Source organism: Rutidosis leptorrhynchoides, chromosome 2 (genome assembly GCF_046630445.1).
Source record: "Rutidosis leptorrhynchoides isolate AG116_Rl617_1_P2 chromosome 2, CSIRO_AGI_Rlap_v1, whole genome shotgun sequence".
Taxonomy (NCBI): Eukaryota; Viridiplantae; Streptophyta; class Magnoliopsida; order Asterales; family Asteraceae; genus Rutidosis; species Rutidosis leptorrhynchoides.
In genome coordinates, this window is record NC_092334.1 from 250,532,240 (window position 1) to 250,557,930 (window position 25,691).

The 25,691-nt window shown below is 36.5% G+C and overlaps 3 protein-coding genes across 3 annotated transcripts; all 3 read right to left on the reverse strand.

The window, feature by feature from the left end:
• Positions 1–5,934: 5,934 nt before the first annotated feature.
• On the reverse strand, positions 5,935–6,318 carry LOC139888641 (uncharacterized). The gene has a single exon (XM_071871637.1). It carries the CDS (start codon positions 6,316–6,318, stop codon positions 5,935–5,937), a length of 384 nt encoding a protein of 127 aa, XP_071727738.1.
• A 508-nt stretch (positions 6,319–6,826) lies between these two features.
• Positions 6,827–7,156, reverse strand: LOC139888642 (uncharacterized). Its single transcript, XM_071871638.1, has one exon. It carries the CDS (start codon positions 7,154–7,156, stop codon positions 6,827–6,829), a length of 330 nt encoding a protein of 109 aa, XP_071727739.1.
• Positions 7,157–7,165: 9 nt separating this feature from the next.
• Positions 7,166–7,930, reverse strand: LOC139888643 (uncharacterized). Its single transcript, XM_071871639.1, has one exon. The coding sequence runs from the start codon at positions 7,928–7,930 to the stop codon at positions 7,166–7,168; it is 765 nt and encodes a 254-aa protein (XP_071727740.1).
• Between the last annotated feature and the right edge of the window lie 17,761 nt (positions 7,931–25,691).

Genomic DNA, 25,691 nt, shown 5'->3' on the forward strand with positions numbered 1-25,691 from the left:
ACATCAACTGGTGGCAATTATCATGTCCACATAATTCAATGGTGGCAATTATCATGTCCACATAATTCAATGGTGGCAATTATCATGTCCACATAATTCAATAATAATCCGCAGAACTTCTGTCTGCATAATAATTCATTCGAGGAATGTTTTGCTTGTGTCTATCTCATCAAACATTTATAAAAGCATTTCATGTATTCGCAGTTCAAAATATATTTCAAAAGCATTTAATAAAGCAGTTGTAAAAACAGCGCATGTATTCTCAGTCCCAAAAATGTAAAGAGTAAAAGGGCTCAAATGAAACTCACCTAATGTATTTTGTAGTAAAAATACATATGACGACATTGAACAAGTATAGGGTTTGCCTCGGATTCACGAACCTATATCATTTATATATATATTAAAATATATAATGAAAATCAAATAATTTCATCTATTGATTATATAGTATTTGTATATTTAATGTTGTAGTTAATATATAATTTGTATTAAACTCTAATATATTCATATCTTAAATTGCATGTTATATATGTATTTATTTTGTATATACATAATAGAAATGTTAATATTTTTAATATAAAATTATAGGTGATATTAATATAATTTTAGTATAAGTATATTTTTATATATACAAAATATTTATTTGTTATAATGGTAAATTAATAATAATAAAAATGAAATTTTAAATAACAAGGTAGTTTTACTAATAATATTAGTTATAATAGTAATATAAATCTTAATAAAAATGATAATTTTAAATGATACTTTTGATAATGCTAATAATGTTAATAAAAGTGATAATTTTAAAAAAATGAAGGTTCTTTTAATAATAATAATAATAATAAAAATTGAATGTACAACCTTTGAAGAGACAACTTTAAAAAATAACTGCCATCGCCCAGGCTTGAACCCGAGACCTCTCGCAAACACGACACCCCCTCTAACCATCCAAGCTAACCACTTTTTCTGATTATATTCCATTACTATATACATATAACCGATCTTTTTCTGTTTCATCTTTTTCTTATTCTTTCTTATCATCAACACTATTACGCCTCACCCTCATGTATTATCAATATCCTCATCATCATACATCATCCTCTACAACATCAAGTGGTATGTTTATGTCATCGGCCCACTATGTGATTAAATAACATACGGTCCAAGTTGCTACATAAAACCAAATTTCATTTTTTTTCTTGGATTCCCATCAATTGAACGACACATGAGTTGGAAGTGGGGTTTCAAGACTCTACCTAAAAAAAAAAACTTTGCACGTCCATTTTAATTGATACAAAGTGATCGGCCATCAACATCACCATCTTCCGTATCATCTTACTTCATGTATAATCTAATCATAGCATGATCATAACTATAATCATTAGCATAATCATAATCATAATCATATTAACATCGCCATCACCATTCCATCATTCTTTCATTATCATCTTTATCATATTCAACGTATCATTATAATCAAAATCTCAATCACCTCGTCGTTATTATCTATTGTACTTATCATCATCCTTTTATAATTGATTGTTATTATCCTAAATTTTTTTGATTTCGTAACACAACAAGCTCCATGGTGTGTGGCTTTGTAATTCAAAACAGCCCAAAAATATAATCAAACGAGCCCACATAAGTAGTCCATTTATTAATGAAATGAGGCTCAAGATATAAAACCCATTACGCAAAAAGAAAACTGTTTGTATATATAAAAAAAAAATTAGAAAGCGTGTCGGATGAGAAAGTGGGCAGTAGTGGAGTGTTACCATTGTTTAGCATGTGTAAAGGAACCAACCTTTGTCTCCCATAATTCGTTGTCCATCAAGTAGGGAACACAAGGAAAAAAAAATATTAGATGGTGATCAATAAGTCTGATCACAAGAGATGAAGAAAATGTATTTAGCTGTGATGATGTCTCAAATCCATGGGTTGGCAACAGAAAGTTTTTGATCAATGAGAGAGAAAGAGTAAAAGAGAGAGGAGAGATGGAGGTATCGGTTTGGGTTTGTGGTGGTGCATCATGAAGTTGTGGTGGTTCGAATAAGAATATAAAAATGGGTTTGATAGTTGTTGGAATCGAAAAACAAGAAAGTAGAAACATCCTGGTACGTAGCATTAATAATGATGATGGGTTTTATGAAGTGGGTGTTGTTTGATTTAAGAATAAATCATCAAATACTTATGGTTACAGATGGTGGTTTGGCCGGTTGATCGACAGTTGTGGATCCGAGGAACGAAACCAGAAACTTGAAGAAATTATCACGAATTTGGTGTGGTTGAACTTGGTTCGAGTATGACAAGAGACATAAAAAAAATATGATGACGGGTTGGCGATGTATATCTCTATTAAGAAAGGTGGTGAATTGTATCAATGGTTGAAGGTGGAGAAGTAACATAAGAAAGGAAATAATGAATTGGGTTTTGTGTTGGTTGCCTCTCTATGTGTGTATATGTATATTGCATATATAGAAAATGGTGTGGTTTGTGTGTCGAGTTACAAGAGAGGAAAGAGAAAGAAAAAAAATATCAAATGTGGTGTGTATTTATCTAGATGTTTCCATAAAAGAAAAAAAAATGAATTAGGAATGCAGGTGGGGTTTGATTGATTTAAGACAAGAAACGTAAAGTACGAAAGTGGGTTGTGATTGAAACTAGTACATGTTTTGTCATCTTCATATAAGTCATATGCTTGTGACAGCTTTTGGTTGTAATGGAGGTTGATGAAGAATATAACTGGAACAGTAAGCTTGATCAAATAATAGAAAGGTGGTTGTGGTTGTGGTGATGACGAGTTATGCATTCATTGCATATATATTTATATATATACCATGTTTTACATATAACCTCTGAGATAATAATTGTGAAGAAGGAAACAAAACTACACAGTGATCTTGTTAATATTAATAATTAAATTCACGGGTCTTAAACAACAGTTTTCTCTTGCCGACACTTTCAACCGGATATTATATCGTGTACATTGCTAAACAGTTAATACATAAAAGTGTTCCTAAAAATCCTAAATTTTTAGATTAAACAAATTTAATTATTTCACTCATTACCTGTTTGAAACCTGATCAAAAAGGTTCGAAAATTATTTATTTTCTGTTCCGATTTATATGTACGGAGTACTAATATTTAAACTTAAAAAGGTAAAAATATTTTCAACAAATCTAACATCTTCGTAATCGATTTACAGTTCAACTTTTATTTTAGTCCTTCATGAACATGTAATATATATCTATATTAAAACTAACGAAACGTCAATTGAGTTTTACTGACGTTTACTAATTAGGCTCGAAATCATTCATTTTCAATATACACATTCTATATATATATCAAATCTTAATTAACAAGTTTAAGTAAATAAATATATTAATTATATTCTTTTAAACAACTAAATATAATATTATATATTTACAAGTAATATTTATATATATATTTATATATATATTATTATATATATTATTATATATATATTTAAATATATATGTAATTATTTACAAATAGTTGTTCGTGAATCGTCGGGAATGGTCGAAGGTCAATTGAATGTATGAAACAGTTCAAAATTTTTGAGACTCAACTTTACAGACTTTGCTTATCATGTGAAAAATATTAAATCGTATCGAGAGTTTGGTTTAGAATTAGTCAAAATTTTCAGGGTCACTACACCGGTGGATAGCATCAGGCACCCTAACGTATAACGGGTCAAAAACGGGTACTTCCATACCATTTCGTCAAGATATCCATCACATACTTGACTCATGATACCACTAACATCTACAGAAGGTTTGGAAGAAGATTCGGGAGCACTAGTAGAAGTGGAAGACTAATCCGTCATATATACGAAAATACAAAAAAGCAAAGCAATAAAAAGAGGGAAACAGAAAAGGTACCTTCTTTCGTAAAAAACTGTTGGTTTTTTGAAGAAGAAATGTTTAGGGTACGAAAGCTGTAAAAAAGTGAAAATATTGGAAAAGGGAGGCTATTTATAGGTTTCAAGAAAATCTATCCAACGGCTCAGTTCAAAAGATGGATTGGCAAAAGCAATGATTAAAATTGCAAAAAAAAGTCCCTCGAACGCCGTTCCAAAAAGTTAAAAAATGGAAAAAACCCAAAAAAAGGGGGGCGTATTTGCAGAAACTGTCTTTTCACGTTGACAAACATTAAATGCACATCCAATCGGAAGCATGGCTTCGTTTTAAAAAAGTTTGACGACGAAAACCGATCCGGCTACCACCATCAAACTGGGGGGACTTAATGATACGCATAATGATCCGTCTCAAAACAAATAAGCATCCCGACTAGGATCTTACCCGGCACCGTACATCTCGGACAAAGGGCCCTTTCCCAACAATCATCTGGCATCATCTCAGCAACTTTACCACGACGGAAGAACGGCTAGTCAGGAACATCATACAAAAACCCAGCCCGGAAGGCATATACGTAACCGGCATCATGTAGCCAGTCATGATGATTGTAGCCGTGAAGAAACACTTGGAATAAATAGAAAGCAAAACCTTCTCAGCTAGACTGAGAGCCTCGTGATACCTTAGCCGGAACCGACATGCTGCTGGTACCGTCACCGTCAGCATTCCAACCCCACATAAAAACATCTTTCCGGGACAAGCACGCTGTCCCGGAGAAAGTGCACTGTCCCAGAATAGACACTTCATTCCGGAACAAGCATACAAGCAAGTTGCATGCCACGTCAGTCCACGAATCTAGGAAAGTTTGTTAGGATCTGCTCGATTATTCCCATGAATGGGACAGGTGCCACGTCACCCCTCGGGATTGGCAAAGTTTGTTACAACCATGAAAGGGACATGTGCCACGTCATCATTCCCTCATAACATCTATAAATACGCTAAAAATGTCATTTATTCACACAACACTGGATGCATTAATGTTACTCTGCCCAAATTAATTACGGTAGCATTACTCCAGTCGTTAACTCAATTCCGATCAATGCTCCGATCATCGTCGGAACTAATCCTCACTTTTAGATATTAACTTATTCGATTCCAATTGAATAAGGTTAATCTAATCGATTGTTTTACTTCCTTGGAATCCAGATTCTAAATCGGAGTTTGCACAATTATTGGAGTTAAAATAATCGACTCACTCTTTTTCCCAAATCAAGCACTCAAACCCGAAATCTATTCACACTAATCAATTTTGGTTTGATCAAGCCACAAAGAGGCTGATGAAATGTATGAACTCGCTAAGGCGGATATTGCTGAGATTCCCATCCCAAAGGTTGTTTCATTTAGCAAAAATAGGAATGCAACTGCTGAATATATAATGAAGCTCAATCTTGGCAAAGAGGATAGCGAACAAGCGCAGTAGTTTTCGTGCTTTATATTTTGTAACAGCTAACGCAGCTGTCTCTGTGTTTTTATTAATATCAATAAAGTTTCTTTTATCATAATCAATTGCAATTGTTTATTTTTATAGCGCTTTGTTTCAATTTATATTGTCAATCGCTTGACTTGTCCTTTGCATTTTCAATCATTTATTATTGTGCACATAATAAAGACTTACTTTAGCGAAACAACCTTTTACTTGTATAATATCAATATACCTTGCGAATGTTCCAAGTCCGCCGAAACGATCCTTGGGTAAAATATGTATTATAGCGAAGCATCTCAAACTCACAACTTAGGAAAATCATACATATTTAGGCTCCATCATTTCGCTAACACTTTTATAAAATATATTCCGATATAGCGGTCTTTTCCCTCGCTATAAATTTTGCGTGTTTAATAACATTGTGCATGGACTTTAACCAATTCGCAATTATAAGTATTAAACCGCTAATTAAAGTATCATTCCATTTCAAAGAAACAAACAGTTATCATTTATTCTGCAAAAAACTTCATATACATTTCGCAGTCCAAAATTATAATTTTGCATGTTGTTTGCAACTTATGCGTAATATCGTTTTAACAGCGTAGCGTGCCATGCATTAGGGATTGTTCTTCCATCGATGTCAGCAAGCTTGTAAGAGCCAACTGCATTGATTGCTATTATTTGGTAGGGACCATCCCAATTGGGTCCTAATTTACCAACATTTTCTGTGCGGCTTGCTTCATTATTACGTAGAACCCACCCACCAACATCGAAGGCTAAAGCACGCACCTTTTTGTTATAATATTTTGCAATTTGTTGCTTATTATTCGCTTCTCTTATTGCAGCCATTAATCTGTGTTCTTCCACGAAATTCAAATTTTCGCACAAAGCATCATTATTCGCTGTTTCATCAAAATTGGCAACCCTATGTGTTGGCATAAAAATTTCTGCGGGAATCATTGCCTCCGAGCATACACTAAACTAAATGGTATTTCGCCAATGCTCTTCTTAAATGTCGTGCGATGTGCCCACAGCACGTTGGATAACTCATCAAGCCATCATGTTCGCTTTTCATTTAAACATTTTTTAATGCCACTAACAATATTACGGTTAGTAACTTCACATAACCCATTGGCCTGAGGGTGTGCAACAGAAGTAATTTTTTGCACAATGTTGAGTTCCTCACACCAACTTTTAAAGGGATGCTATGTACACCCCATTATCACTTACTATTTCATGGGGAATCCCAAATCAACAAACAATGTGTTTCCAAACAAAATTTCACACTTGCACTCATTTGATCATGCACAATGCTTTTGCTTCTACCCACTTGTAAAATAATCAATTGCAACGATTAAAAACTTCACGTTTCCTGCACCTGTAGGAAATGGCCCAACAATATCAATCGCCATTCATAAAACGGCCATGGTGAATTTACTGGAACCATATCGTGTCTTGGCTTCCTGTTCTACGGTGCATGCCTTTGGAAACTTTTACACCTTTTAACTATTTTTGCCACATCATGATATAGAGTTGGCAAAAAGTAACCCAATCGCATAATTTTAGACGCAATAGTCTTATAACCAGAATGTAGCGCCCAAGAACCCCTATGTACTTCTTCAATAATCATTTCTGCCTCTGCGGGACCAACACATCGCATTAGTGGTCCATGATAAGACTTGCGATATAAGACGCCATTTTCAATGGTATACATAGACGATCTTATACGCACTAACCTTGCTTCATCCTTATCCTCTGGCAGTACATTATTGCGTAGATTCTCAATGATTGGACTCATCCAATTTGGTCATACTTCTTCAATGGCTGCAACAACTAATCCGCCATCAATTGCTTTGTTTGGCAATTCTTCTAACCAAACTTGCTTTTGAAAATGCGAAAAGGTTAAGGCTGCAAGATCGCTTAATGCATCTGCCTTTTTATTTTGACTTCTTGGAACTTGTGTGAGCTCAAAGTGCTCAAATGTTGCTACAGTTTCCTTCAACAATTTTAAATATTTTTGCATAGACAACTCATGCACATCAAAAGAGCCATTGAACTGATTAGAAACCAACTGCGAATCAACATAAGCGCGCAACTTAGTGACTTTCAATTTATGCGCGATATTTAATCCAGTAAGCAACGCCTCATATTCTGCTTCATTATTCCTAACATTAAAATTAAAACACAATGCGTATTTATGTTCTTCGCCGATTGGGCTTGTCAAAATTAATCCTACACCCGCACCTTCTGCACATGACACACCATCGGTGAATAAATCCCATATTTCACCCCGCGTAGGTTGCAACTCTGTTTGCTCATGAATTACTTCTAATTCGCCTCTCATTTCTGCAAGATAATCTGCCAAAACTTGTCCCTTCACAGAAATTCGTGGAAGGTAAGTTATTTCATAAGATCCCAATTCAATCGCCCATTTAGCAAGCCTTCCAGATATTTTAGGCTTGCTGAGAACATGCTTAACTGGCAAATCAGTTAAAACATGAATAGGATATCCTTGAAAGTATCTCCGCAATCTTCGTGAAGTTAAGAGCAATGCGTATACAAATTTTTCCATTGGCGCATAGTTAATCTCGCTTCCTGTAAGTGCCTTACTTACAAAATAAATTAGTTTTTGCGTTTTTTCACGCTTATAACACCCTGTCAAAATCCATTAATGGAATGTTAACTCTGGTCCCAGTGCTCGGGTTGACTTCTATGTAACAGCAATGTTCTGCAGCAAAAGAAACTAATACCTGAGATAAAACATGCAAAACGGATCAACATAAAGTTGAGTGAATCTACCAGTTTAAGTAATAGTTCATCGTATGTTTCTTAAAATAGTTTCCATAAATTATTTTTCGAAAATCAGTTCTCAAAAGTTTTCATGCAGTAGTTGCCAAATGTTAAACCGTTTGTAATCTGTGATGTCAAGTTTCAACTGTGAGTGACATCAAAAAGTTCTTTTCATTTCATCTATTTGTAGACATTACCATGTCTAGTTTCAAGTTTGTAAACATCAAGTTTAAGTAACATTCATCGTAAGTTAGGCCACGAGATTTCTGAAATAAAAGCATCGTAAAAGTATACATTATCATGAGCACTTGATTATAAAATTTTAACCCGCGGATAGCTAAAGCGCTACACGTCTTCCTTTTACCCTTTCTAAGCATACACTGATCAGGTGTACAAGTAACAACAGAATAAGCACCTCGTAGGTTGAGGCGAGGTTTGTCAAACCTAACGGTACCGTCAATAAGTTGAGCTTACTTAAAGTAATTGATGTAATCAAGCTAAGGGATTTTTGATATGAACTCATATGTATATTGATGATACATATAATGATCTGTCTCAAAAATACACTAGTTAGCAGCTTCCCGACTAGGGTTTTTACCCAGCATAAGTCGATCCCGGAGCAAGTGCAATGTCTCGGAGCAGACACTTCATCCCGGAATGAGTGCACTATCCCGGAACGAGTACTTGATCCCGGAACAGACATACAAACAAGCTGCACATCACGTTAGCCCATTAATGTAGGAAAGTTTGTTAGGATCTGCTCGATTATTCTCACGAAAGGGACAGGTGCCACATCACCCCTCGGGATTAGCAAAGTTTGTTACAACCATGAAAGGGACATGTGCCACTCACCATTCCCTCATAATATTTATAAATACGTAAACAAGATCATTTATTCCACAACATTGGATGCATTAATGTTACTCTGCTCAAATTAATAACAAGTTACATCTCTCCAGTCGTTAACACAATTTCGATCAATACTCTGGTCATCATCGGAATTAACCTCCGCCTTAAGATATTAACGTATTCCATCCCGATCGAATAAGGTTAATCTAATCTATTATTTTACGCCCTTGGAATCCAAATTCCAAATCGGGGTTCGCACAATTATTGGAGTTAAAATATTCGATCCGCTCTTTTTCCCAAATCAAGCACTCAAACCCGAAATCTACTTATACTGAACGATTTAGTTTTGATCATATATGTTTATGTTACTCGTGCCTAATATGTAAAATATTTGTAAAAAGCATGTTATCTCATCACTGTAAAAGTTGTAGGGACTGTAGACTCACCTTTGCAAAAGCACATTAATTCTCTTAGTAAAACCGTAAGGTAGTCGGACAATCGCTACCGATAATGCAACCTAGTCAAATAGGTCATCTTAAGTAAATACACAGGTCACACTATGTCAACCTATAGTGTACACGTAGTTCTAGTGCTCAGACTGACTCAATAAGCAAGTAAAGGTCAACTAGTTCATCCAAGTCAACAAAAGTCAACCAAAGCCAAACTAAAAGTCAACTCGATCAAAGTGGTAAACTAAAGTCAAACATCTCAGTAGGTCATGCAATCATGGTAAACATGTGAAACCTAAGTCAAACAACATGTTACAGTTCATAGTTTAGCAATTTGTACATTCGCAGTTTATCGCATGTCCTTAAAATACACGCATCATAGAAAACACGAGTATAACTCTTAGCACATAATTCATAAAAACATGGCAAACTCTAGATCACAACTAGACTCAAAATCGATTCCAAAAAGTCTGGCCATGGGTTTTAGAAAAGGTCTAGTTACGGTTTACCAAATCAGATTCTGCATGCGCGTCAATTTTGAAACATTTCTCATAAATATTGAAAATAGATTTTGACGAATGGCCAATTGGAGATTACTATAAACATCTCAAAGTTTTAGTGATAAAATAATCAAAGACATTCATTTAGCCAATTTGTACAATTTAGCCAATCTTTACGGACCCTTCAGTTTTAGTCAACAAACAGACATATCATTTGGTCAAGCTTATAACTCATGGCAAATCACGTTTTCGGAAGTTAGCATACAAATGAAGTACATCAAGGAACATATAAACTAACATATTCCAGAAGATCAAAGCCTGAATCAATTTCTAGTTCACTCTAGAAATTTTTATTTAACTTTGAAAACAGATTTAGCTCACTATAAAGCACGAATCTTCGTTTTGACGCACCGAGAGCATTACAAAATCTTTTGACGCAAATCTGAAGTCTAACATGCATGATTTTTCACAAGGATTAAAGTAGTACACTTTTAATTTGCCTACAAAACTCAGAAAATTTGTATATCATGTAAGAGGAATATTCATTTGAGTCCATAAATTAAGTTGAGATTCAAGGAACCAATGAGAGCGCGACATGTGTCACGAAAATCACATGTGATTGAAAAAAAAATTCAAAATTTTTTTTTTGAAAACAAATTTTTAAATTTTTTTTTCGAAATTTAAAAAAAAAAATTTTAAAATTTTTTATTTTTTTTTACAATAACATGTGATTTAACTGCACAATCACATGTGATTGAATTGTACAATCACATGTGATTGAATTTGCCATGCATAATCACATGTGATTGGGTTTACAATCACATGTAATTGACATGCATAATCACATATGTTTATTTTTTAAAAAAAATTCGAAAAAAAAAATTTCGAAAAAAAATTCGAAAAAAAAAAATTTGAAAAAAAAAATTTTCGAATTTTTTTTTCAATCACATGTGATATTCGCGCCATATGTCGCGTTCTCATTGGTCCCTTTGTTTTCAAGCAAATTTATGGATGCAAGTGATTACAACTCTATCATGTAAACCCTAACGAAACTTCCATTAATCATATCTTGAGCATACGATAACGAAATCAAGCAAAATCAAAGTCCAAACTTATTAATTTTTTGACGTCAATCCATCTAGATAACATACAATATCATTTCATAAACCAATTTGATCAGATCTATAACATACAAATTCGTGATACATGCAAACGGCAACAATCGAGCAATTTAACGACTAACGACAACCCTAATCGCATTTAACTGAGCACTAGACATGATTACACAATGAAATTGAATGAAAAACTGATCTAATAAAATTAGGGTTAGAAAATATACCTCAATTGATCAATTAGTTTATACTATCGCGTAGAGAACGATGCAAGGAACAACGTTTGTGTTGAAGGTTTAATCTAAAAAGCAAAACTTGATGGAGAATTGAAGGATTGAAGGTAGGCAACTTGTGTGTATGTATGGGGGCTGTAAATTTTAAGATCCGGTTTCCTCAGACTGGTGGGACGCAATCCAAATAGGCGGGACGCCGTCCCAGATTAAAGGCCTGGACGCCGTCCAACTTTCTGGACGCCGTCCAGAATGGCTGGCAGACAAGCCTTTTTGTTTTTTAGAAATTTTAGATGGGCATTTTGGTAATTTCACTTTGTGGATGAATTAAAGGCCCTAGATCAATTTTGTGGAGCTTCATTACTCCATTTCCAACCACCAAACCTCATCCACTTCAATTCTAGAGTGAGAGTGCATTTAAGTGTGAGAAAGCTCAAATAGGAGAGGAAGAAGCTTGTTTCGGGTTCTAGCTCGAGCATTAAAGTTGTTCATCTCCTCGTTAGCTTCGTTTTGATTGTGGTGGTAAGCCCTAAACTTGATTACCTTAGTTTAATGTGTTTAAAGGTTAGGGTTTGGGTTAGTGTTGCACATAAAACCCATTTGTGAGTAATTTGGGGGTTTTGGGTAAGTTTGGGTCATGAAGACCCAAATGGTGACTAACCTAGGGTTTTGAAAGGGGTAAATGGGTCTTAAAGGCCTAGAAAATCACTTGTATACTTATAGTTAATGTTAGTGGGTGTCATTTGGGTTGTGGATGACCCAAATGGGTGTGTTGACCTTGAAATGGGTCAAATGGGTCTTTAATGACCTAAGTGGTCTTGCATGTGTGAAAATGAGTTAAATTGGTGATTTAAAAATGTAATAAAACCATATTTGACTAGGGTTAGGGTTTTTGGTGAAGTTGACCCATTATTAGGGTTAATGGTGCAAAATGGGTCGGGATTGCACTTTGGGTCAAAATGACTTAGGAATGGTGAAAGAATTGGTTGACCGACTTGAGTTTGCGTTTAATAATATGTATAACGTGATAGGTACGTTACTTTGAGGTTTCGCAAGCTCGGGTATCTTTTCACAAGACTTTGAGGTGAATGGAATAATTATATGCGTAGGTATATAATGTATCTATTTGTTGTAGCGTGAAATGTATAGTGTCGAGGTGTTAAGACACCACGTTTCACATGAAGAGTGTAGCATCGAGGTGTTAAGATGCCACTCTGGTGTAGCATTGAGGTGTTAAGATGCCACCTAGGAGTGTAGTGTCGAGGTGTTAAGACACCACTCCGTAAAATAATGAGTGAAGCATCGAGGTGTTAAGATGCCACTCGGGGTGAAGTGCCGAGGTGTTAAGGTGCCACCCTAGGGGTTAGTGGTGCGAGGTGTTAAGTGCCCTAACGGATGTTGTGAACAATGATGGCGTTTTCGCGAGCTCCGTTCCCTTGTACTATTGGTTAACCATGGTTATTTGTGTTGTAAGCATATTATATTATTCGAGTTATATTTATATGCGGTTGTTATGCTAGCTTGGGGGTATTGGTGAATTATAGCTTGTTATTGCGACGATAAGCTAATGTTGTTTGCTAGCATGTTTGCGGTTGTGTAAGTGTATGCAAGTAGGTATAATTATATATGTATTCGTATAATTATTGCATTCACTAAGCTTTTCTTACCCTCTCGTTGTTTACCTTTTTTTATAGGCTCGGGCATTGACAAGGGTAAGAGCGTTCAATTGGATTAGTGATCTCCCGCTTGTTTTGTTAGGGCATGCTTTTAGGTGTTAGCTTTTGGAGTTTGACCGAGATTGGGTAGTTTAACCCCAAACACCATGCTCTAGTGTCGTTTGGAACTTAAACTTATATTTGGTTGAAACTTTTATTTTTGAACGAAACTCGTAAAATGGGCGATGTGGGCCCGTTGATGTAAAACTTGATTTGATGATGAAAATCTCTTAGTTTCACTTATATTGACTTGTGGTAAAAAGGTTTTTGTTTAAAAGTGTCGGGAAGCGGGTTTTCCCCTCGTGTGAGTTGGACCCGTGATCAGTAGCTGGAGGACCATTGGGATGCCTTCCCAATTGCTTGGACGCCGTCCCAGTTGTTTTGAGCTGGATGCCGTCCCAAACTTTGGATGCCGTCCCACCTTTCTGAGCTGGACGCCATCCAGGATTCTGGACGCCGTTCAGATGCACTGACATAGAAAATTTTTTCTTGGTATGCGTCTAAGGGATTTAAGATGTCGGGTTGTTACAAGTGGTATCAAAGCATGGTCTAAGGGATTTAGGTGACTTGAGATAGGCGCCTAGACTTCGACTTTTTGTGTGTGCGTTATGCGAGACTTATAGGACTTTGGGTCGGATCGGGATTGGTTAGTGCATAGGTTTATGCAAACTAATCATGCGCTATTTGATTTGTATGTTTAGCGAGCATCGAGTGAGATGGACGTTGTACTAGCAAGTTAATGCGACGTGCTCGCGTAGTAATGACTAGCTACCATTATTACGGGCGCAAATCATGCCAAACAAGTAATGTACGACGATTGTCGAGCGAGATGGGATAGTGTGGTATATATGTACGTACGTATGTGTTGTGTCTTTTCGTTTCGTTGCTTAACCTCTTCCGTTTTATAGAATGAAGACGAGAAACGGACCCGATCATGATAACGGAAGTACAAGCGAGGACGCCGATTTTTCGGCCAAGGTTGAGGCCATCTTTAAAAAGTTAAAAGCGAATTTTCTTATGGACGTCCGAAAGGTCTTTCAAGATTCGGTCGATGGGCAGGTGACCGATTTGATAAATGAACGAATGAAGGCCACTATCGAAGAGGCCCTTGATGCTAGAAACCTTTATCCTTGCGGTGAAGGAGGTGAAGGAAGGCGGGACTTCCATTATAAGAATTTCAAGGACACTCAACCCCCGATGTTTAATGGGATGCGAGATCCTTTGAAGATTACATGTTGGATTTCTAATATCGAGGGAGTTTTCCGTACCGCGAAATGCCCTCCTGAGAAGAAAACAAGGTTTAGTTCAAACATGTTGCGGGAGGAAGCTAAGTTGTCGTGGGACGATAAGATCAACTTATATGGTGAAGAACAATGTATGGGCTTGGCATGGGAGGAGTTCAAGAAAGAATTTTTCAAAGAATACCGAACTTCTTCCGATCTCGATAGAATCCAGGATGAGTTGCACCATCTGCAACAAGGGTCAATGGACTTGGTTACACTCAAGTCTACCTTCTTGGCAAAGACTCATTTTTGACCGGAATATGTGGCTGATGATCACAAGTTAATGAAGGATTTCTACCGTACCTTGAATGATAAGTACAAGGGTAAGATTAGTGAGAGAATGGCTAAGACTTTTGAAGAACTATTCGAGTTGGCTCGGGGTTTTGAACCGGAGGTTCCGAGGAAGAGTGATTTCACTTTTTCAACGAGAAAGTTTGAAGGTTTTAGTTACTCTAACTCTTCAAACAAGAAGAACAAGAACAAGAAGGGTTCCGAAAGTGTCAATAGCGTGAAGAAGGGCGCTACCGATGGTTTTTCTTATGTGTGCTACAATTGTGGGCAACCGGATCATATGGCTTGTGAGTGTCCGAAACCATTTTCCGGAAACAAAATCACTTGTTTTAATTGCGGAAAAGAAGGGCATAAGAAGCCGGAGTGTCCCAACTTGCGCAATGATAATGTTAAGCGGTTAGAGAAGGCGGTGGGTACAGCAAGGGGTCGAAATTATTTGATGATCAATGATGAAGCCAAATAATCAAACGAAGTTGTCTCAGGTACTTTCGTGGCTAATTCTAATCCGGCAAGAATTCTATTTGATAGCGGTGCAAATTTTTCGTTTGTGTCTCCTAAATTTGTGCCTAAACTTGATAGACCGTTAGCTAAGTTAAGTCGTCCAGTAGAAGTCAAAATAGCAGACGGCAAGACGGTGCTAGTGGTTAATGCGTGTAAAAATTGTGATGTTGTTTTCGGTGCCGAAACCTTTAAAATTGATCTCATTCCAATGACCTTGGGCGATTTTGATATTGTCGTTGGTATGGATTGGCTCGATCGTTATAGATCCGATATTGGATGCCATGATAAGTTTATTCGTGTGAAGACCCCAAGTGGGGGAGAGTTGATTATTCATGGTGATAAGCGAAGGAGACCGGTTCCGATATGCACTTTTGCACGGGCATGTCGTCTCGTTGTTACCGGTGGCATGGCTTTCCTTGCTCACGTTGTTGATACTCGTAATAAGACACCACCCATTCGTGAAATTCCAGTGGTTAATGAATTTGAAGACGTTTTTCCGGATGAGTTACCGGGTGTTTCGGCGGAAAGACAAGTTAAATTTCGCATTGAGTTGGTTCCGGAGGCTACCCCCATTGCTAAAACTCCTTACCGTTTAGCGCCGACGGAAATGCAAGAGTTGTTAAATCAAACCCAAGAGTTGCTTGAGAAGGGTTTTATCCGACCGAGTGCTTCGCCATGGGGTGCTCCGGTGTTATTTGTGAAGAAGAAAGATGGTAGTATGCGGATGTGCATCGATTACTGAGAGTTGAATAAAGTGACGATCAAGAATCGTTATCCGTTACCTAGGATTGACAATTTGTTTGATCAACTTCAAGGTGCAACGTATTTCTCGAAAATCGACCTACGGTCCGGCTATCACCAAATGCGGGTCGGTGAGGAAGACATTGAGAAAACGGCTTTTCGAACGCGTTATGGGCATTTTGAGTTTGTTGTGATGCCTTTCGGTCTTACGAATGCACCGGCGGCATTCATGGATCTTATGAACCGAGTGTGCCAACCTATGTTGGACAAGTCAGTAATAGTGTTCATTGACGACATACTAGTCTACTCGAAAAGTATGAACGAACATGAACGTCATTTGCGTGAAGTATTGAGGACGCTACGAAAGGAGAAGTTGTATGCAAAGTTCTCCAAATGTGAATTTTAGCTAAGGGAAGTTCAATTCCTTGGTCATACTGTGAATGAAAACAGTATTCAAGTAGACGGTGAAGAGTTGGGGACGACCGACTACGCCTACGGAAATCCGAAGTTTTCTCGGATTGGCCGGTTATTATCGTCGGTTTATCCAAGACTTTTCTAAGATTGCTTCTCCATTGACGAAGTTGACGAGAAAGAATGCTAGGTTTAATTGGGAGAAAGAGCAAGAGATTGCTTTTCAATTGTTAAAAGAGAAGTTGTGTCAAGCTCCGGTGTTAGTGTTGCCGGAAGGGGTAGAAGATATGGTGGTTTATTGTGATGCTTCCTTAAATGGTCTCGGGTGTGTTCTAATGCAAAGAGGTAAAGTCATCGCTTATGCCTCTCGATAATTAAAGGAACATGAAACGAGATATCCTACTCATGATCTTGAGTTGGCGGATGTTGTGCATGCATTGAAAATTTGGCGCCACTACTTGTATGGTGTCAAATGTATGATTTATTCAGATCACAAGAATTTAAAACATCTTTTTACTCAACGAGATTTGAATTATCATCAACGTAGATGGATGGATGTGGTGAAAGACTATGATTGTGAGATACTTTATCATCCGGGTAAGGCGAACGTTGTCGCGGATGCGTTGAGTCGAAAGTGTCGGGAAGCGGGTTTTCCGCTCGTGTGAGTTGGACCCGTGATCAGTAGCTGGAAGACCATTGGGACGTCGTCCCAATTGCTTGGACGCCGTCCTAGTTGTTTTGAGGTGGACGCCGTCCCAAACTTTGGACGTCGTCCCACCTTTCTGAGCTGGACGCCGTCCAGGATTCTGGACGCTGTCCAGATGCACTGACATAGAAAAAAAAATTTTGGTACGCGTCTAAGGGATTTAAGATGTCGGGTTGTTACAAAATTTCGTGGATGGGGAGAAAGAAGCAACTAGTCAACTTTGTTAGGGTTAAAAATAAGGGTTCTAGTGATTTACTTGCTATATATAGTTCGGGTTAGGGCCTAAACATGCAACTAGTAACAATTAAGCCCAAAACAAAATAATTGGGCTTGTTTGCTTACTTACTCGTACGCGCGTGGTCCATTTCGAGTGCCGTTAACCATATCGAGTCTCCGGAACATTAACTAGTCGTTGAAGTGAAATCACCGGGTTTAATTTACTAAATAAATAATAAATTAAATAAGTTTTTCGTAAAGTTAATAATTATTAAAAATAATTATTTTCTCGTTATTCTAAGTTCCGTAAACTGAAAAGCTTTCAAGGTGATTAATTTAATCGTGTCGTTTTCTAGTTATTTCGTTATTTGAAATGAGTTCATAAATTAATATAACATATTAATTCAAGTAATCCACTAGGATCAAGTATGCATTTAAATTCCATTAAACACAAAAGTCTAAGTAATCACCGTTAAATACTTAACGGATAAGTAACGATAGTAACGGAAAAAGTTGGGTTGTTACATTACCCACCTGTTATGAAACATTTCGTCCCGAAATTTTAGTGCACGTCCGTCGTAGTCATTTCCTCAGGAAACAGTTGCGGATACTTCAGTCTCATTTGGTCTTCACGCTCCCACGTGAATTCTGGTCCTCTGCGGGCGTTCCATCGAACTTTAACTATCGGAATTCTGCTTTGCTTTAACTGCTTGATCTCCCGATCCATAATCTCAACAGGTTCTTCAACAAAATGAAGCTTAGGATCAACTTGTATATCTTCTAAATGAATTACCAAACTTTCATCCGATAAGCATTTCTTCAAGTTAGAAACATGGAATGTGTCATGAATTTCGCTGAGTTCTTGTGGTAGTTTTAGTCTGTACTCTACCGGTCCAATTCTTTCGATAATCTCAAACGGTCCAATATACCTCGGACTTAGCTTGCCTCGTTTAACAAAACGCACTACACCCTTCCAGGATAATACTTTGAGCATAACTTTGTCTCCAAACTGAAATTCCAAATCTCGCCTTCTAACGTCGGCGTAGCTCTTTTGACAACTTCGCGTCGTTTTCAATCTCTCTTGTATCTGCACAATCTTCTCAGTTGTTTCGTGTATGATCTCAGGACCACTCAATTGACTATCTCCTAACTTAGTCCAACATACGGGTGATCTGCACTTCCTGCCATAAAGTGCTTCAAAAGGCGTTGCTTTTATACCTGTGTGATAACTGTTGTAATATGAGAATTCTACTAATGGTAGATGTCTATTCCATCCATTTCTGAAATCAATAACACATGCCCTTAGCATGTCCTCTAATGTTTGGATAGTTCTCTCGCTTTGGCAATCAGTTTGTGGGTGATATGCCGTGCTCATATCTAAACGAGTTCCCATGGCCTCTTGTAATGCTTGCTAGAATCTAGATGTAAATCTGCTGTCTCTATCGAAAATAATGGATATCGGCACTCCATGTCAAGAAACCACTTCCTTTATATAGATCTGTGCCAAATTCTCCATCTTATCCATTTCCTTAATCGGTAGAAAATGAGCTGACTTTGTGAGACAATGAACGATAACCCAAATCGTATCATAACCTCCCACAGTCTTGGGTAACTTATTGATAATACATACTAATATTTTTCCACTTCCATTAGGGAATCTCTGGCTGTGTCAGCGGTCCTGACGGTTTCTGATGCTCAGCCTTGACTTTAGCGCAAGTCAAGCACTTACCAACATATGTATCGATGTCAGCTTTCATGTTAGGCCACCAGTACAGTGCCTTAAGATCTTGATACATCTTGTCGGATCCAGGGTGAATAGAATACCTTTTCTTGTGTGCCTCGTCTAGTACTAGTTCCCTTAATCCACCAAATTTCGGTACCCAAATTCTATCTAAGAAGTATCGGGTTCAATCTTCTTTAATAACAAACTTCTTATCGATTCCTCAAAGTGACTTGGTAGCAACGTTCCTTTCATTTAATGGCTCTAGTTGTGCATCGCGTATCTGAGAAGTAAGGTTCGTTCGAACAGTCATGTTTAATACTCTAACTCAGAGAGGTTTAGCCTTTTCCTTCCTACTCAAGGCATCTGCAACGACATTAGCCTTTCCAGGATGATAGTAAATCTCGCAGTCGTAGTCATTCAATAGCTCTATCCAACGTCTCTGTCTCATGTTAAGTTGCTTCTGGTCGAACATATGTTGTAAGCTCTTGTGATCAGTGTAAACAGTGAACTTAGTACCATACAAGTAATGTCTCCACATCTCCAGTGCAAAGACCACAACACCAAGTTCTAAATTATGAGTTGTGTAATTCTGTTCATGAATCTTTAGTTTTTGTTACCCATAGCCAATCACTTTCTTCCGTTGTATTAACACGCAACCAAAACCCTGTCGTGAAGCATCACAGTAAATCACGAAGTCTTCATTTCCTTCGGGCAAAGACAAAATCGGGTGTAGTGACCCGAACTTTTCCATGATTATATAATATATGAGATTAATATTTACATGAATAAATGTTTCCAACATGTTAAGAAATCAAACTTGTCAAGACTTGATTAATTGAAACGGATTTTGTGTTAACGTTGACCACCCAGTTTGTCCGATGATTCACGAACGTTATAACTTGTATATGACATGATACTATATATATGTATATATATATATATATATATATATATATATATATATATATATATATATATATAACATGATGAAATGATAATTAAGTATCTCATTATGTATATTAACAATGAACTTTATACATAAAACAAGACTACTAACTTAAGAAATTCAAAACGATATCTATACGTAACGATTATTGTTATAATAACGTCTTAATATTTATATATCATATTAAGATACATTAGTACATCATGTTATCATGATAATGTAACAATTTAACATCTCATTAGATTTAATAACAATGTGATTAATTACATTTAACGAAATCGTTAACTTAAAGGTTCTGAAACAACATGTACATGTAACGACTAACGATGACTTAACGACTCAGTTAAAATGCATATACATATAGTTTATTAAGATGTATTAGTACACTTTTGAAAGACTTCATGACATATATCAAAGTACTTCTACTTAACAAAAATGCTTACATTTACATTCCCATTCATTTTCATCAACAATTCTATCTTCCCGTATACAACTGTATTCGTACTCGTACAATACACAGCACATATATGTATATACTATTAGTATATACACTTCAATAATCAGCTCTTAGCAGCCCTCATTTAGTCAAAAAACATGTGGAACCATCATTTGGCAACTAGCATGAATTATTACACTAAAAATCAAATTACAATTTGCATATATGGACACCATGGATCACGAATTTGAGCACACACACATACACTTTCATTTTTCAATTTTCTTTCATTCATTTGATCTCTCTCTAGTTTTATGATGATGTTCTAAGTGTTCTTCATCATCTTCATTAAAATCTACATCAATCTAGCTCAAAAATCCAAACATAAATCAACTTACAAAACAACTACTCAAGAACACATCAAAAACACTTTTAAGTTTGCAAGTCTACTTCCAAGCTTTCTAATCCATTCCAATCAATCATCTAAGATCAAGAAACCTTTGTTATTTATAGTAGGTTATCTTTCTAATTCAATTTAATATTCATATTCAAGCTTTGATTCAATAACTATAACTATCTTAATTCGAGTAGTAATCTTACTTGAACTTGTTTTCGTGTCATGATTCTACTTCAAGAACTTTCAAGCCATCCAAGATCCTTTGTAGCCCTAGATCATTTCTTGTCATTTCCAGTAGGTTTACCTACTATACTTGAGGTTCGTGAATCGACCCGTGGCCAAGTCTAATTCTCGACGAATTGATAATCTGTAAAAGTGAGTTATAGTCCCACTTTTAAAATCTAATATTTTGGGATGAGAATACATGCAGTTTTATAAATGTTTTACAAAATAGACACAAGTATGCAAAACTACATTCTATGGTTGAATTATTATTACCGAATATCACCCTTTTTAGTCTGGTAATCTAAGAATTAGGGAACAGAAACTCTAATTGACGCGAATTCTAAAGATAGATCTATTGGGCCTAACAAACCCCATTCGGGTTACAGATGCTTTAGTACTTCGATTTTATCATGTCCGATGAGAGTCCCGGAATGATGGGGATATTCTACATGCATTTTGTTAATGTCGGTTACCAGGTGTTTACCATATGAATGATTTTTATCTCTTTACAGTTTTTGCGAAATGCCTGATATGAGATGGATGTTTATGAAAAATGAAATCTTGTGGTCTATTATTACAATTTGATATATATATGTTAAACCTATAACTCACCAACATTTATGTTGATGTTTTTAAGCATGTTTATTCTCAAGTGATTATTAAGAGCTTCCGCTGTTGCATTACTAATTAAGGACAAGATTTGGAGTCAGCATGCTTGTATAATATTGTTTGAAAACTGCATTCGGAAAATAAATTGTTATAAAATATCATTGTAAACCATTATGTAATGGTCATGTTTAAAACGTTATCTTTTAGATTATCATTACTTGATAATCTACGTTATGGTTTTAAACCTATATCGATAAAATAAAGGTTATTTTGTTTTAAAAATCGAATGCGCTCTTTAAAAAACGTCTCATATAGAGGTCAAAACCTCGCAACAAAACCAATTAATATGAAACGTTTATTATCTATATGAACGGGACATTTCAGTTGGTATCCGAGCGTTGGTCTTAGAGAACCAAAAATTTGTATTAGTGTGTCTTATTGAGTTTGTTAGGATGCAGTAGTGAGTCTGGACTTCGACCGTGTTTTTCTTTAAAAACGATTGCTTAACATGTTTGTTGGAAACTATATATTTTTACATGTAAATATTATCTAATATATTAATCTCTTAACGTGCTTGCTATTGTGTGATAGATGTCTGCCTCTAGTACAAATCCCATCGACTCACCCAATAATAATGAAGAGTCGAATGTATTTTGGGAAGATTCACAAATTCCGGAAGAAGAAGAAGAACCAGAAGAAGAGGAACTGGATGAAGAGGAACCGGAAGAAGAGGTTCCAGAGGAGGAAATATTAGGAACGATAGAAAAACAGATAAATAAAAGAAAATCCTCAACCAATGGACCAAAATTAAAAATGGTCAATGGTGTTTCTGCTTAGGAAGCAAAATATTGGGAAAATTACCAACTTTCTGATGAATTGGATCCCGACGAGGATTTCGATGATGTTATAGAAATTACCCCTGGCTCAATTTAATAAGGCAAAAGAAATAATAAGGGAAAATCTATCAGAATAGAAAAACCCGAGTCCAAAACCGATGAACTTTATGTTAACATGAAATATCCCAATGGGATATATCGTAAACACCCGTATTTCTTAAACTTTAACTATAACCTGGGAACATCTAAGCCACCAGGTTTTTCTAAACCATTTGTGAAAACGACGGCTCGTATTAGAGGAGCACCATGTATCCCTAGGGAATTAGCAAAACGAACCAAGTCCGAGGTGGAGGAAACAAGTGAGTAGGAATAAAGAATTGTAATCATGCTGTGTAATATATGTACTTTAGTGTACTTGTACTTTTATACTGTATGTAAAAATGGCTTGTAATGTTTGTATTCTATCATCCTTAAAAGATCTAATTTTTCATCTCTTTTACAGTATACAAATACAAAATGGATGTTAAGGATAGACGATCGAATATTTTAGAAGACTTACCAGGGGATATGATTGACGAAATCTTGTCTAGAGTTGGTCAGAATTGATCGGCTCAATTTTTTACAGTGAGATTAGTTTGTAGGAAATTTGACAGACGTTTTAGGCATGCCTTGATTTATAAAAGGCTTTCCTTCGATAGATGGTGTATATCACATTGGGGAGACCTTAAGTTACGCCATGTTTTCTTTAAGGCATTGTGTGCGGGAAACCCTAATGCAATTTTCCGATACGGGTTGAGAGCCTATTTTGACTCCACATATCCCAACATAGGACTTCGTTCTTTAGAAAGAGCTTCAAACATGCAACTTAGAGAAGCATGTTATGTTTACGAGTTAGTGATGTTCGCTTCTCACTAAATTGAGAAAAAGAACATCGGACCGCAACTTCTTAATAAAACATTCCCATAGGTGACGAATTCAGTAGTTGGGGTGAGAAATAAGGTTTTTAACTTGTTACGTGGCTGTTGGATATTTCATAACCCCCGTCCTTTTGACGACGTTACAACGTGCTGCCTTGCCAATGGCCACAATGGTTATTTCCCACTTGATCAAGGATGGGAAATAGTATTAGTAAAACCTGAATGCATGACTTGTTTCTGGTCTTATGAATTATGTGTCTTCATTGCCATCATTGAACAATTTGAGCTTCACTAAAATTGTCTTGACAGCTACTTTGTATCAAACTTATTATGTGCTATATTTATGTTGTATGTAAATTAACGGTATTGTATGATTGTATGATATTGTATCGAAAGTTTAAGCCTAAAATGTTAATGAATTAGTTTTTTTATGATAGAATATTATTTCGATAGTAGTAGTTAATTTTTGCGCTAGCTATTAAGTATGAACTTTAACGGGTAGGTACTACCCGAATTAAAATTATAAAACGCTAATATGAAGAAAAAGCTTTTATAAATAAGTTCATATTATGCTACGAAATACTATTGACTACTCCTAATATTCTATATGATTAACTTAACTCTTTTGGCTATTTTTGAAGGAAATGGCACGGACTACTCGACAGAACTTGAATATGAACGAAGAAGATTTCCGTGCATTTCTTACTGCAAACATTGCCGCAGTACAGGCTGCAATACAAAACAACAACAATAATTCAGGGTCTAGCAGCGGAGTTAACTCCACAGGAAACCGTGTAGGATGCTCCTATAAGGCTTTCACTGCCTGTAAGCCTCTGGAATTCGACGGGACTGAAGGACCAGTCGGACTAAAACGTTGGACCGAGAAGGTCGAATCTGTGTTTGCTATAAGCAAATGTGCTGAAGAAGACGAGGTAAAGTACGCCACACATACCTTCACAGGTACTGCGTTAACATGGTGGAATAATTATCTTGAACATGTAGGACAAGATGCTGCTTACACGCTACCGTGGTCAGCATTCAAATATTTGATGAACGAGCAGTACCGTCCCAGAAACGAAGTCAATAAGCTCAAGACAGAGCTTATAGAATTATGAATGCAGGGATTTGATATCACCACATACGAACGACGATTCACCGAGTTGTGTTTATTGTGTCCAAGAGTGTTCGAAGATGAAGAAGAGCAGATCGATGCGTTTGTAAAGGGGCTACCAGAGAGAATTCAGGAGGATGTGAGTGCGAGCGCGCCCACTTCAATGTAAAAGGCAAGACGAATTGCTCACAAACTTATAAACCAGATCGAGGGAAGGATTATAGAGCAGGGGGTCGAGGAGACCAAAATGAAGCAAGTCAAGGGGAAGTGGGAAGAAAACAGTGATAAAAGTCACCAACACAACAGTAACTATCGCTTCAACAATCAACACAACAATCACAACTACAATCGCACCAATTTTCTCAACAACAAACGCAACAACAATCGTCCCAACAACAACAACCACTACAAACACCGTCCCAACAATAATAACAATCGCAACAACCACCATCTCAATAACAACAATGGCAACACAAACCAGAAAATTCAGCGCAAAAGGTGTGAAGGGTACCATCCGACTACTTATTGTTCGGTAAAATGTACCAAGTGTAATAGAATGGGGCATAGTGCGGCAAAGTGTGAAGTTTACGGACCAGGGAATAAAGGAACAGAAAATGTCAACATTACTTGTTTCGGATGAGGAAAAAAGGGCCACTACAAAACTAGGTGCCCAAATCAAGAAAATAATAATGGTCAAGGACGAGGAAGAGTCTTCAACATTAATGCGATAGAAGCGCAAGAAGACCCGGAGCTTGTTACGGGTACGTTTCTTATTGACGATAAACCTGCTTATGTTTTATTTGATTCGGGTGCGGATAGAAGCTATATGAGTAGAGATTTTTGTGCCAAATTACGTTGTCCATTAATACCTTTGGATAATACGTTTTTACTCAAATTTTATTAAATGGTAAGTTTATTACGGCGGATAAAATATGTCAAAACCGAGAAATTAAACTGGTTGACGAAACATTAAAGATTAATTTGATACCTATAGAGTTAGGGAGTTTTGATGTAATAATTGGCATGGACTGGTTAAAAAAGGAGAGAGCAGAGATTGTATGTTACAAAAATGCGATTCGCATTGTACGCGAAAAAGGAAAACCCTTAACGGTGTACGGAGAAAAGAGCAACGCGAAGTTAAATCTTATTAGTAGTTTGAAGGCGTAAAAACTAATAAGAATAGGTTGCTACGTCATTCTAGTACACATCAAAGAAGTCAAACTCGAAGAAAAGAATATCAGTGATGTTCCCGTCGCAAAAGAATTTCCCGATGTATTTCCAAAAGAATTACCGGGACTACCTCCACATCGATCCGTTGAATTTCAAATAGATCTTGTAC